General features: G+C 40.8%; 1 protein-coding gene across 2 annotated transcripts in view; it reads right to left on the bottom strand.

Moving 5' to 3' along the window:
• Nucleotides 1-15,232, bottom strand: part of Kntc1 (kinetochore associated 1) — a 143,601-nt gene that overhangs the window by 34,941 nt on the left and 93,428 nt on the right. For both annotated transcript variants that reach the window (XM_045132346.1, XM_045132344.1), the window contains 4 exons: nt 10,312-10,440; nt 9,924-10,040; nt 6,369-6,478; nt 1,220-1,424 (listed from right to left, as the gene is read on the bottom strand). In XM_045132346.1, coding sequence (XP_044988281.1) covers nt 1,220-1,424; nt 6,369-6,478; nt 9,924-10,040; nt 10,312-10,440 — 561 coding nt within the window. The remainder of the gene's footprint in view (nt 1-1,219; nt 1,425-6,368; nt 6,479-9,923; nt 10,041-10,311; nt 10,441-15,232) is intronic.

Genomic DNA, 15,232 nt, shown 5'->3' with positions numbered 1-15,232 from the left:
TGAATGAAATGAAAGAAAATCAACAAATGAACTCAATAGACAGCTGAATGAAATGGAAAAGAACCAACAAAAAGTATTCAATAAAGGGCATAATAAAATTAAAGAGAATCATAAAACTCAGCAGGGCTGGAGTGATAGTTTAGCAGTTAAGGCATTTGCCTGCAAAGCCAAAGGACCCAGGTTCAATTCCCCAGGACCCATGTTAACCAGATACACAACAAGGCACATGTGTCCGGAGTTCGTTTGCAGTGGCTAGAGGCCCCGGCACATTCATTCTCTCTCTCTCTCTCTCTCTCTCCCCCTCCTTCTTTCTCTGTCAAATAAACAAACTAATAAATAAAAACTCAATAGATCCATGAACTGGATAAGAATAAACAAAAAGTTGCACTTGTTAGGAGAAAAAAAAAAACAGTTGCACTCAATGGTTAGTGGAATAAACTCAATGAGGACATGAAAATGCAGGAATGAATTCCAAGAGACAATAAGAAAGTCAAATCAAGGAATGAAAATGAGCCAGGCATGATGACACATGCCTTTAATTCTAGCATTTGGGAGGCTTGAGGTAGGAGGACTGCCATGAGTGTGAGGCCACCCTGACATGACATAGTGAATTCCAGATCAGCCTGGGCTAGAGCAATAACCTACCCCGAAAAACAAAAACAAAAACAAAAACAAAAACAAACAAACAAACAAACAAAACCCACAATGAAAATAGAGCTAAGCATGGTGGTGCACACCTTTAATCCCAGCACTTGGGAGGCAGAGGTAGGAGGATCGCCATGAGTTTGAGGCCACCTTAAGACTACATAGTGAATTCAGGTCAGCCTGGGCTAGAGTGAGACCCTACCTTGCAAAAAAACACACACACACAACTCCACAAAGCCTTCAACTTGACAAGGGTTAACTCAAACCTCACAGTTACAACTCTGTATGTTAATGAACTCAACTCCCCAATCAAAAGACACAGGTTAGAAGTTTGGATCAGAAAATGAGAACCACCCATTGGCTGTCTACAAGAAACTCACCTTACCATTAAGAATAAATACCTTAGGGTAAAAGCACTGAAAAAGATATTTCAAGCAAATGGAAATAAGAAACAAGAACTTGTGGCTATATACCTAATAAAATACTCTAAAGAAGGCCACTGTATACTCACATAACTAATTACTGAGGGTAGGAGGGGATGTTTCTACATATGTTTATTTCCCTATTCACCTACCTTATAAAGTATACCACTGAGACTGATGACCAAATCTTTTGTGCTTGTCAGTAAAGGAACCATCTCAATGGCTTTATCCAGGAGTTTGGAATGCTGCTGCTTTGAAGACATCAGTGGCAGATCTCCCTGGCTTTGGTTATTAGTGTTGTGAAGCAGTGTTTCAATGAATAGCTGAAGAGCTGCATTACAGTCCAACTGAAATGTGCTACAAAGAAGCATCCAATTACACACGTGTATGCATTTCTATATTTCTTTCTTACTTTTATTTTCTTTTATTATTATTATTTTATCTTATTATTTATTTATTTTTTGGGCTTTTTGAGGTAAGGTCTCACTCTAGCCCAGGCTGACCTGAAATTCACTATACATTTTCAGGGTGGCCTTGGACTCAGAGCGATCCTCCTACCTCTGCCTCCCGAGAGTGCCAGGATTAAAGGTGTGTGCCACCTTAACTGGGACATGAATGCATTTCTATGCAAGGGTTCTGAAAGACCACTGAAAAAAGTTATAACCGCCAGCCTTATAATCAGATAACTATGTATCATCAAAGTGACTGCTGCCAGTCTTCTTTTTTTTTTTAAATCTTTTATATATTTATTTATTTATTTATTTATTTATTTGAGAGCAACAGACACAGAGAGAAAGACCGATAGAGGGAGAGAGAGAGAATGGGCGCGCCAGGGCTCCCAGCCACTGCAAACGAACTCCAGACGCGTGTGCCCCCTTGTACATCTGGCTAACGTGGGACCTGGGGAACCGAGCCTCCAACCGGGGTCCTTAGGCTTCACAGGCAAGCGCTTAACCACTAAGCCATCTCTCCAGCCCTGCTGCCAGTCTTCTTGAGACAGAGTCCTCATGTATAGTCCAGGTTCGACTCCTGCCTCAGCCTCCTGAATACTGGAATTATAGGTGTGCACCACAATGCCCAGATTAATTACTGCATTTTAAATAATTCAGATGTTCATGGAAGGTGGAGGCAGGAAGATGAATTCAAGGCCAGCTTGGGCTACATATCAAGTTCAAAGACACCAAAGCAACAAAGTAAAACTGTCTTTAAAAAAAAAAGCTAAAGCCGGGTGTGGTCACTCAGGAGGCACAGATAGGAGGATCTGTGAGTTCAAGGCCACCCGGAGACTACATAGTGAATTCCAGGTCAGCCTGGGCTACAGTGAGACCTTACCTCGAAAAACCAAAAACAAACTTAAAAAAAGAAAAAAGCTGAGTATGGTAAGCACATGCCTGCAATTCTAGCGCTTGGGAACTTGGGAGGTAGGAGGATCAAGAGTTCAAGGTCATTCCCAGCTATATATAGTGCATTCAAGACCAGCCTGGGCTATATAAGACCTTGTCTCACCCAAAAGTAAAAAACAACAACAAAATAGTTTTTAATTAGAAAAACTGGGAACCTGTCTAAGATAAACAAAATGACAACTGAAATGCCATCTTAGACAGTGAAAGTTTAATTTGCTGTACACAACAACTAAAATATTAAGAAAAGCCTTAAGTACCATCATTTTTTTTTTCTTTTTTGTTTTCTCAAGGTAGGGCCTCGAACTCAGCGACCCACCTACCTTTGCCTCCTGAATGCTGGGATAAAGGCATACACTACCACACCCAGCTTAAGTACCATCATTTTAAAATCCTCTGATACTCTAAAAATCATAGTGGGTGTGCTGATTCAAACCTATAATACCTATTCTTAAGAGGCCTAGGCAGGAAGATCATTGCAAATTCAAGGCCATGTTGGGCTACACAGTGAGTTACAGGCCAGCCTAGACTAGAGTGAAATCCTACCTCCAAACAAGAAACAAAGTCATCTGACTATTCGGATAGACTGCATGCCTGCAGCAAAAGTGTCACAAGCAATACACACCATTAAGGACTCAGAAGCAAATGACTGTGAGATGAACCTAACATTATCACAGCTATTCAAATTTCAGTAAACCAGGCTGGAGAGATGGCTTAGCAGTTAAGGCATTTGCCCACGAAGCCCAAGGACCCAGGTTCAATTCTCCAGTCCCACGTAAGCCAGATACACAGAGTGGCACATGCTTCTGGAGTTCACTTGCAGTGGCTAGAGGTGCTGGCACACCCATTCTCTCTCACTCTCAAATAAAAATACATAATTGAAAAAATAAATAAATTTTGGAAAAGAGATTAGTTAACATGAAATGACATAAGTCTACCAGTAGTTCAAATTAATAAAGAAGGGTAAATGAAGTCCATCTGGATTTGGTGCACTCCAAACAGACCATATCACATAATATATTCATAGTCTCTCACCCTCTTTCTGTTTCTCTCTTGCTCCCTTGTCTTGCTCTCTAATTTTCTGACCCACTCTCTCTCTCTGTGGTTTTGGGTATGAAATCCAGGGCTTTGTGCATACTAGACAAGGATCCTATCACAATATCCCCAGCCCTGGGTTTGATTTCTCATAGATCAACTGGCAATATTATAAAGTACAAATGACAAAAATTAAATGGTTGACATGTGTGAAAGTACTTTGCAACCATTTAAATGCTAGAGCAAATGAGGCCCAGTATTTCTAAGATAGAAACAAATTACAGATCACTTACTTCCATGCATTACTGTAAGCTGAATCTTATTTTGCCTGTATTTTTGGAGTGTATGTGGTATATGCACGTGTGTACAGATGTGCACACCCCATGTGACTGCATGCAGAGTCCAGATGAGTTCAGGTGTCATTTTTTTTTTTTTTTTTTTGGTTTTTCGAGGTAGGGTCTCACTGTAGCCCAGGCTGACCTGGAATTCACTATGGAGTCTCAGGGTGGCCTCGAACTCATGGCAATCCTCCTACCTCTGCCTCCCGAGTGCTGGGATTAAAGGCGTGCGCCACCACGCCCGGCTTCAGGTGTCATTTTTTAAAATAATTTATCTATTTATTATTTGAGAGAGAGAGAGAGAGAGAGGGAAAGAGGCAGAGAGAGAGCGAGAGTGAGCGAGCCAGGGCTTCCAGCCACTGCAAATGAACTCCAGATGCATGTGCCACCTTGCGCATTTGGCTTATGTGGGTCCTGGGAAATTGAACCAGGGTCCTTTGGCTTTGCAGACAAACACCTTAACTGCTAAGCCAAGTTCAGGTGTCTTTTTATCACTCATTCGCATATGTATTTCCTTGAGACAGGGTCTCTCCCTCAACCTGGAACTGTCGGAGCCCCAGCAATTCTCCAGTCTCTATCACCTTTCTCCTCCACGTCACCTCATTGGGGTACAGATGTGTGTGGGTGTACCCAGCTTCTTATGTGGGCTGTGGGAAATCAAATTTGGCAGTCTCCAGCCTGAGAGGGCCTCATGCTTAAGTGGTAAGCACTCTTAGCAACTGAGCCATCTCCCTAGCCATTTTGTCTTGGTTTTTATAAATTAACTTATAAATTATTTTTAGCAGAAAACTTGGAATTTTCCTTAGATCACAGATTTAATTAATTTTTAAGATTACTTTGCTTCTTAAATTAATATGATTTGATGTGTTATTATCCTCCAACTTGCCAGTGATATTACTTTCCAAAGTTTTGGTTACCCATGGTCTTTTTATTTGAGGGAGTGATAGAAAAGGAAGCAGAGAGAAAGAGAGAGGGAGAGAGGGAGAGAGAGAGGAAAAGAATGGGCATACCAGGGCCTCCAGCCACTGCAAATGAACTCCAGATGTGCCATCTTGTGCATCGGGCTTATGTGGGTCCTAGGGAATTGAACTGAGGTCCTTCAGCTTTGCAGTCAAACACGCTAACCAATTAGCCTCTCACGAGCCCTGAAAGAATTCTTTAAACTTCACTTTTATTTTTATTTTTTTAGTTTTTCAAGGTAGGGTCTCACTCTGGCCCAGGCTGATCTGGAATTCACTGTGTAGTCTCAGGGTGGCCTTGAACTCAAGGCGATCCTCCTACTTCTGCCTCCCGAGTGCTGGGATTAAAGGTGTGCACCACCACGCCTGGCTCCCCAAAAGAATTCTTAAAATAAACAAATCTCTTCCTCTTTGATGGAGATAAGATTTCATATAGCCCAGACTAGTCTTGAACTTGAAATGTAGCCAATGATAATCTTGAACTTTTTGATCCTCCTACCTTTACCTTCCTAGTACTAGGATTATAGGCGTGTCTCATAAGGTCTGGTTTATGTGACACTGGCAATTGAACCCAGGGCTTCAAGCATGCTTGGAAAGCATTTTATCAACTGAGCTATATTCTCAGTTTTCAATTGCATGCTATTCTGAGTATGTGATGAAATTTCATGCCGTTGTTGATTTGCCCAACACAGGATCCTTGACGTCATCCATTATATCCATGCTGAATACACAAAAGGTTGGTTAATCACTTGGTAGCTGTCTCACACATAAACTGGTACTATCCAGTTTCATGAATCTCCTGAGGGCTTCAGAATGTTTCCCAAAGATAAAGAGACATAACAGTACAGCGAACAGCAAAAATATCACCAAGGTTTAAATATTACTGTACCCCAAACTCATAGGAATTATCTGGAGCTCCTATAAAACTGGAAATTTCTAGGCCTCTCAGTGATGATCTATTGAATCAAAACTGAGAAAGTCCCAGAAATTTGTATTTTTATTATTTTCAGGACAGGGTCTTACTATGTAGTCTAGTATGGCCTTGAACTTGTCATCCTTCCATCTCAGCCTCTTGAATATTGGTAATACAGACATGAGCCATAATACCCAGCTTGAATTAGGAATTTTGTATTTTTTTTAAATATCTTATTTATTTAAGAGAGAAAGAGGCAGATAGAGAGAGAATGGGCACACTAGGACCTCTAGCCACTGCAAACGAACTCCAAAGGCATATACCACTTTGTGCATCTGGTTTTACATGGGTACTAAGGAATTGAACCTGAGTCCTTTGGCTTTGTTGGCAAGAGCCTTAACCACTAAAGCTATCTATCTCTCCAGACCAAATTCTGCATTTTTAGTTAAGGGCCTCAGGGGATTACAATCACGATACAAACACATTAAACAGATGATATTACAAGAGAATTCCTTCTGGCTAAATATTGTTTAGTTTGGCCATGAGCAAAGTCTATGGTCCACAGGAAATAATCATCTTGACTACTGTGTTCTTACTGTAAAGATGGCCAGTTGGTTAGGCTAATAGCAAAAACACTATTAAAGTTTCAAATCTACCTGCAATATTCCAGAATGAGGCTTGTGTCCATATCTATGTTCTTCACAAGGGCTTTAATGAGCTCTTTCTTGGTGAGAAAATTTTGTCTGAAAGCAGGCTGAAAAGAAATCTAGAAATAAAAAGATGAAAAGGAATAAAAATGTCTGAACTGAAACATAAGAATAAAGGCAGAATTAGGACATTTTCTCTAACTTTTTTTTTGCTTATTTTTATTTTTTTTAATTAATTAATTTATTTATTTATTTGAGAGCCACAGACACAGAGAGAAAGACAGATAGAGAGGGAGAGAGAGAGAGAATGGGCGCGCCAGGGCCTCCAGCCTCTGCAAACAAACTCCAGACGCGTGCGCCCCCTTGTGCATCTGGCTAAAGCGGGACCTGGGGAACCGAGCCTCGAACCGGGGTCCTTAGGCTTCACAGGCAAGCGCTTAACCGCTAAGCCATCTCTCCAGCCCTGTTTATTTTTATTTATTTGAGAGCGACAGACAGAGAGAGAAAGAGGCAGAGAGAGAGACAGAATGGGCGTGCCAGAGCCTCAAGCCACTGCAAATGAACTCCAGATGCGTGCGCCCCCTTGTGCATCTGGCTAACGTGGGTCTTGGGGAATTGAGCTTCAAACCAGGGTCCTTAGGCTTCACAGGCAAGCGCTTAACCACTAAGCCATCTCTCCAGGCCCTTTTTGGTATTTTTATTTTTAAAAAACACTTATTTACTTGGGCTGGAGAGATAGATGGCTTAGTGGTTAAGGCGTTTGCCTACAAAGCCAAAAGACCTTGGTTTGATTCCCAAGGGCTCACGTAAACCAGATGCACAAGGGGGCACATGTGCCTGTAGTTCGTTTGCAGGGGCTGGAGGTCCTGGTGTGCCCATTCTCTCTCTCTCTCTCTCAAATAAATAAATAATAATTTAAAAAAATAACACATTTATTTGTGTGTGAAAGAGGACGGACACACACACACACACACACACACACACACACACACACAGAGGAGAGAGAATGGGTGAGCCAGGGCCTCTTGACACTTCAAGTGAACTCCAGAAGTATGCACTGCTTTGTGTATCTGGCTTTATGTGAGTACTGGGGAGCCAAACACAGGACATCAGGCTTTACAAGCACCTTTAACCACTGAGCCATCTCTCCAGCCCCATTTTTGGTATGCTTTTTTTAATTTTATATCTTTTTTTTTTTTTTTTTGAGGTACGATCTCACTCTAGCCCAGGTGGACCTGGAATTCACTATGTAGTCTCAGGCTGGCCTTGAACTCATGGTGGGCAATCTTCCTACCTCAGCCTCCCAAGTGTTGGGATTAAAGACTTGAGCAACCACACCTGATTCAAAGTGTTTGGTTTTTTTTTTAAATATTTCATTTATTAGAAAGAAATAGAGAGAGAAAGAATGGGCATGCCAGGGTTTCTAGCCACTGCAAACTCCAGATACATGTGCCACCTTGTGTATCTGGCTTATGTGGGTACTGGGGAATCAAACCTGGGTCCTTTGGCTTTGTAGGTAAGTGCCTTAACTGTTAAGCCATCTCTCCAGCCCCATTTTATAGTGGTTTTAAAATTTTATTTTATTTTTATTTTTTGGTTTTTCGAGATAGGGTTTCACTCTAGCCCAGGCTGACCTGGAATTCACTATAGTCTCAGGGTAGCCTTGAATTCACAGTGATCCTCCTATCTCTGCCTCCCAAGTGCTGGGATTAAAGGAGTGTGCCACCATACCCAGCTTATTTTATTGTATTTATTTGCAAGAGTGAGAGAGAGAGAGAACGAGTACACAAGGGCCTCTTGCCATTATAAACTCCAGAGGAACGTACCACTTCATGTGCCTGGCTTTACCTGGGTACTGTGGAATTGAACCTGAGCAAGCAGACTTTTTAATCAAGTACTTTTTATTTTTATTTCTTTCTTTTTTTTTTTTTTTTTTTTTTTGAGATAGGGTTTCACTTTAGCCCAGGCTGACCTGGAATTCACTATGGGGTCTCTGGGTGGCCTTGAACTCACGGCGATCCTCCTACCTCTGCCTCCTCAGTGCTGGGATTAAAGGCGTGTGCCCAGCAAATACTTGCACCACCTATTGGGCATGTACGACTTTGTGCTTGCCTTACCTTTGTGCATCCGGCTTACCTGGGTTCTGGAGAGTTGAACATGGGTCCTTAGGCTTTGCAGGCAAGTGCCTTACCCACTAAGCTGTCTCTCCAGCCCTCAGCCCTCAGCCCTCAGTTGTTAAAAGTACTTGGCTGCTGGGTTAGAGAAACAGCTTAGTGGTTAGGCACTTGCCTGTAAAACCAAAAGATCCAGGTTTGATTCCTCCAGGACCCACATAAGCCAGATGCATAAAGTGACACATATATATGGAGTTCATTTGTAGTGGCTGAAGGTCCTGGTGTACCCAATCTCTCTGTCTCTCTCTTTCAATTAAATAAGTAAGTTTAAAAAATATTACCAAAAAAAAAAAGAAGAAGAAGACGACATTAACAACTGAGCCATCTCTCTAGTGATTTTTTTTCTTTTTCTTTTTGAGGAACAGTATCACTCTAGTCCAGACCAAATCATGGTGATCTTCCTACCTCAGCTTCCTGGGTGCTGGGAATATAGGCATGGGCCATGGTACTTAGCTTAATTAATTTTTTTCAAAGTAGAGTCTCACTCTAGCCCAGGCTGATCTGGAATTCACTACACAGTCTCAGGGTGGCCTTGAGCTCAAGGTGATGCTACTACTTCTGTCTCCCAGAGTGCTGGGATTAAAGGCATGTACAACCACACCTAGGTACTTAAGTTTTGGTTTTTTTTGTTTTTTTTTTTTTTTTGAGGTAGGGTCTTGCTGTAGCCCAGGCTGACCTGGAATTCACTATGTAGTCTCCAGGTGGCCTTGAACTCATGATGATCCTCCTACCTCTGCCTCCCGAGTGCTGGGATTAAAGGCATGTACCACCACGCCCAGCTGTACTTAATTTTTTAATAAAGAAACATTTTTCTAAAGCTTTCCCAACTTTCATTGTGATCATGCTCTCGAACTCAACCATTGTACCATTGAGGTATCTGGCTGTGAGTCCAAAACTCCCTCTTTGCTGCCATAACCCCCCCCCCTCTTCATCAGTTTGGCTGTTACTATCAGTAGAACATTAGCCTCATCACTGCATAGGAATTAGGTTTCAAAATAGATAGCATTTTTATACTGCTTATCTCCCTGATAAATCTGTTTTCAAATAAAATGTTTTACATAAACATAAAGATTAGTTCTTTCCCATGTAAGCCAGATACACAAGGTGGTTCATTTGCAGTGGCTGAAGGCCCTGGCATGCCAATTCTCTCTATCTGTCTCTTTCTAATAAATAAATAAAAAGAAAAACAAACAAACAAAAAGGTTGTGTTTGTATGGGGGCATAAAGCAAAAGATAATCATTTCTTTGTGTGCTTAATATAACTAAAATTTAAGGCATTAGTACATAAATATTATCTCACAAAAGTAAAGGGCAATAAGATATTGTCTTACATTCTCCAAGTGGGTAGTTATCAGCACAGATTAAACATCAAAGCAATATGAATACTCACTCCAAGTTTACCAAGACGAATACCCCACTGGGCATCTATACTGAGTTCATGGAACTGAAGCCCTATTTCAGTTTCCCGATAGAGAGCTGCCAGCTGAGAACCCACTAAAGATAGTGCCTAAAAAAAATTAAAACAGGATTAAATTGTATGATAAATAGTATTAGTTTTGTTCTAATAGCTTTTAGATAAAACAGTTGAAAATTGATGGACGTTTAAGAAATACAAACTATCTTAATTCTTTGAGTCAAGCAATGCTTTCCACCAGTGTGTCAGTAGGCAAGCTAAAGTGAGTCGGAAACATACAACACAGTTCTATATTTTTGCTAGAAAAGTCAACTTGTGTCCCCAAATCTTTCAACAACAGAGGGCATGCTTGCTTATGGCATACCAAAATTTTGTCGTAATTTTGCCAGGCTTTATCTATGAGCTTCCAGAGGTTTTCAAACACATCTTTTTGAGGTATGAGAGTGCAGTAACCCAAGGCCAGGTCCAGATCCACCAGGCGACAATTAAATACCTATGTGAAGAAAGCATCAAAATAAATTCTTCACAAACAAAACAGAATTAAGCATCTTAAGGTTCACTTATCACCTAGTTGAGGTATAAATCTTATAAAAAGAACAACAATGAAAAAAGTGCTTCCTGAGGAAGCTGGAGGACCAGAGACCACAGCATTAAATTCCTCAGAACCCATGTGAACATCTGCACATTTGTAACCCAAGTCCTATGTGAGAGCAGAGATGGGATAATTGCTGGGGATCTCAAAATTTTTAAATCTCTGGAATCAGGAAGATTTTGTCTCAAGGAAAAACAGATGGGGGCTGGAGAGATGGCTTAGTAGTTGAGGCCCAGATTCAATTCCCAGAATCCATGTAAGCCAGATACACATCATGTTGCATGTCTGTAGTTTGTTTGCAGAGGCTACAGGCCCTGGCACACCCATTCTCTCTAATAAGTAAATAAATAAATATAAAACTAAAAACCTTAATCAGGTGGATGAGTGATGGAAAAGGACACCTAAGATTCTCCTCTGGCCTTTGCACATGCATGGAGCATCTGTACACATCATGTGCACGTACCATGCACCCATCACATCTACTACTGCAAACATGCACATGAAAAACTAAAAACCTAAAAATAAATAAAAAATTTTAAAAAATAGCCTACATCAGTGATCACTGAGATGCTTTGCTCCATAAAATAAATAACTAACAGCAAAGGATAAAAGTGAGGAAAGGTTACTATAATTTCACAAATGCTCAAGAGAAAAATGTTTACCACAATTTTATATGTGCATATGTATATAAGTACTCTTTTTGTTTGGTTTGGTCTTTTTCAAGATAGGGTCACTAATCTGGAACTCTAGTTCCAGGCTGGCCTCAAACTCAGTGATCCTCCTACTTCTGCCTCCCAAGTACTGGGATTAAAGGTGTGTACCACAATGCTCAGCAATTTTTAAAATATTTTATTTATTTATTTAGTCAATCATTAGAGAGAGAGAGAACACGTGAGCGCAAGCGAGCACATGTGGGCAACACCAGGGCTTCCCACCATTGTAAACAAACTCCAGACACATAAGCCATTTTGTACATCTGGCTTTCTGTGAGTAATGGGGAATTAAGTTTGGACTATTAAGCTTTGAACGCAAGTGCCTTTAGTCACTGAACCATCTCTCCAGCCACACATTTACCACAATTTAATTAAAAAAAATTTAGGATCTGGGTGTGGTGACATACACTTTTAATCCTAGCACCTGGGAGACAGGATTGTTATGAATGCGAGGCCACCCTGAGACTACACAGTGAATTCCGGTTAGCAAGACTCTACCTTGAAAAAAAACGTGTGCTGTGGGACTGGAAAGATGGCTTAGTGGTTAAGGCATTTGCCTGCAAAGCCAAAGGATCCATGTTCAATTCCCCAGGACCCATGTAAGCCAGATGCACAGGGTTGTACATGTATCTGGAGTTTGTACACAGGGGCTGAAGACCCTGGTGTGTCCATTCTCTCCTGTTCTCTCTCTCAAAATAAATTATAATTTTTTAAAAAAATGTGTACTGATGGAAATTGTCAATAAAAAATAATTTTAAAGAATTTAAAAATGTGGGGAGGGGATTTGATGGAGAATGGAGTTTCAAAGGGGAAAGTGGGGGGAGGGAGGGAATTACCATGTGATATTGTTTATAATCATGAAAGTTGTTAAAAAATAAATAAATTTTTAAAAATGTAAAATGTGTTCTATGGAGTTGTGAAGGGGAGAGTGAAGGGGGAAGGGAATTATCATGGTTTATGGTCTATAATTATGGAGGTGGTCAATAGTTTTATATTTTACTTTTACTTATTTATTTGAGAGAGAGAAAGAGAGGCAGATAGAGAGATAGAGAAAGGGTGAGCCAGGGCCTCGAGCTACTGCAAACAAAGTCTAGATGTATGTGCCACCTTATACATCTGGCTTACGTGGGTCCTGGGGTTATCAAACCTGGGTCCATTGGCTTTGCAGGCAAGTGCCTTAACCACTAAGCCAGTTCTCCACCCCAATAAAAGAATTTAAAAAAATGTTTGTTGGACTTCCGGGTAAGATGGTGGCATAGGAACCATGTCAAACCAGCTTAGCGAGGGATTTAAGCCAAACCACAGCAAAATACACTCTTCTTCTGAAAAGTGAGAGTGTGTAGGTTTTTATTAGCTATAGTGGAGAAGCAGGAGAAACCAAGATCCACCAAAAAGGAGGAAAACCACCGGCGGAGGCTCTTGCAACCACACGCTATCTGTGCGCCCACCTGGTGCTGAGGTGTGGGAGCAGAGACCCAACTGGGGGATTTCCAGCCTCATCAGCCTCCTCACCAAGTCAAGAAACCTGAAGGGGAGACAGCAGAGACCAGCTGAGGAGCTGCTGGAACAGATACTGGTGGGACCAGTTAAGCAGTTCCAGTACGACTCTAGGCTTCCTGCACTCTTCCATCCCCAAACCATCAGAACGCAAACCTCCAGAGAACCCATTCAGCCCCTGGCAGCAGGGCATCCAGCACAACTGATCAGAACAGCAGATCCACAGCACAACACGGAAGGATTGAGGTGGGCACTCACCATTGGTGAGAGGGGAAACCACCCCAAAAGGTAATGAGGCAAACTGACAAAAAAAAAAAAGCAGGTACAAAGGTCTGCACTGGAGTGTTAATCTCTGTTTCCATTTCAGGGTAGAATATGGGTTATATATTCTTGGTTGGCTTAACCATTCTCAATTAAGCTGTATTTGGGGATTGACTATTGTTACCTTTTTAGTTTTGTTTTGTTTTGAGGTAGGGTTTCACTCTAGCCCAGGCTGACATGGAATTCACTATGCAGTCTCGGGGTAACCTTGAACTCACTGTGATCCTCTTACCTTGGCCTCCCGGGTGCTTTTAGATTTATAGGGCTTTTGTCTTTTGCTTCTGTCATTATTGGGGTTAGGGTCTGATTCAGATCCAGGCTAACCTGGAACCCAATTCAGAACAAAATTCTCAACCTCCCAGCTGACAGGATTAAGGGTACACAGCAACACATACCCTTAGGGATTTTGGCTTTACAAGGCTATCTGTTTGTTTTAATACCCACACTTGCATACTCTGTGCTGGTTTTTATTAAATGTGTATATTGCTCAGTAGAAGTTTAGAATTTTCCAGTAAATTGTTCCACCTAGCTTACTATAATACCTGAATAGCAGGCAAGCTCAATACCTAGGATTACTTCTGCAGTTAGAGTGGGGTACAAGAGCTACACTTGGCACCTTAAAAGCATATCCTGAAGGTATATAAAGTTGGATCTCCACAGCTAAGAACACTGCAGATAATTAGAAAACCCAAGCATCAATTGAACTCAGGATGTAAAAGTCACTAGTTATAATACAAAAAACACAAAGAATCAATTCAATATAATCCCACCAAAAATTATAAATCCATCAGAAATGACCCCCAATGAGACTGTTTAGGATGAAATGCCTGACTGACCAAGATTTCAAAAACAAACAAACAAAAAAAAAAAACCCCGATTTTATCTTTACTCAAAGGAATCAAAGAAGAAAACAAACTCCTGAAAGAGAACACAGGAAACTAGCTTAATGTAATAAGGAGGTCATTACAAGACATCAGTAAGGAAACAGATACACTAAAGAAAAAACAGGTAGAAATTCTAGCACTGCTAAACACAGTCAGTCAAATAGAAAAACTCTGTGGAAAGTCTCACCAATAAAGAGGATGAAGGAGAGGACAGAATATCTAAACTAGAAGACCGGGTGGCAGACCTAATACAGTACAACAAAAAGAAAGACAAGCCAATAGAAAGGTATGAAAGGGAATTTCAAGATATTCAGGGCACTATGAAAAGATCAAACATAAGAATTCAGGGTATAGTAGAAGAATTTCACTCCAAAGGCATAGTAATGTTTTCAACCAAATTACAGAAGAAACATTTCCCCAAATTGGGAAATAGATGCCAATGCAGATACAGACAGCCTTTAGTAGAACACCAGACAAAACCTGGAAAGAACCTCTCCTTGCCATGTTTTAATTAAACTACTAAACATGCAAACCAAAGAAAATGTACTGAAAGCTGTTAGAGAGAAAAATCAAGCTACCTACAAAGATAAGCCCATCAGAATAACGGCAGATTACTTAACACAACCTTTAAAAGCCAGAAGGTCTCGGAATGACATATTCCAAGTTCTGAAAGATAACAACTGTCAACCAAGATTACTTTATATAAAACACAATTGTAGTGGGTGACTTCAATACCCCACTCTCATCAATTTACAGAATATCCTGGCAAAAAAATAAACAGAGAGGGCTGGAGAGATGGCTTAGCGGTTAAGCGCTTGCCTGTGAAGCCTAAGGACCCCGGTTCAAGGCTCGATTCCCTAGGACCCACGTTAGCCAGATGCACAAGGAGGTGCACACGTCTGGAGTTCGTTTGCAGTGGCTGGAGGCCCTGGCGTGCCCACTCTCTCTCTCTCCCTCTATCTGTCTTTCTCTCTGTGTCTGTCACTCTCAAATAAATAAATAAATAAAAATACTTTTTTAAAAAAAAAAGAAATTAGATGGGGGAGGGAGGGCATTACCATGGGATATTTTTTATAATCATGGAAGTTGTTAATAAAAAAATTGAAATAAAAAAAGAAATTAGAGCGATAACAAAAAAACAATTTAATGCTTCACCTTAAGGCCTTGGAAAAAGAACAAGGCAAACCAAAAAATCAGTAGACAGGAAGAAACTAATGAAATAGAAATATAAAAAAAACAACAAAGAATCAATGAAACAAAGAGTTGGTTCTTTGAAAG

Source organism: Jaculus jaculus, chromosome 13 (assembly GCF_020740685.1).
Source record: "Jaculus jaculus isolate mJacJac1 chromosome 13, mJacJac1.mat.Y.cur, whole genome shotgun sequence".
In the NCBI taxonomy this organism is placed as follows: domain Eukaryota; kingdom Metazoa; phylum Chordata; class Mammalia; order Rodentia; family Dipodidae; genus Jaculus; species Jaculus jaculus.
This window is presented reverse-complemented; position numbering and strand designations above follow the sequence as displayed.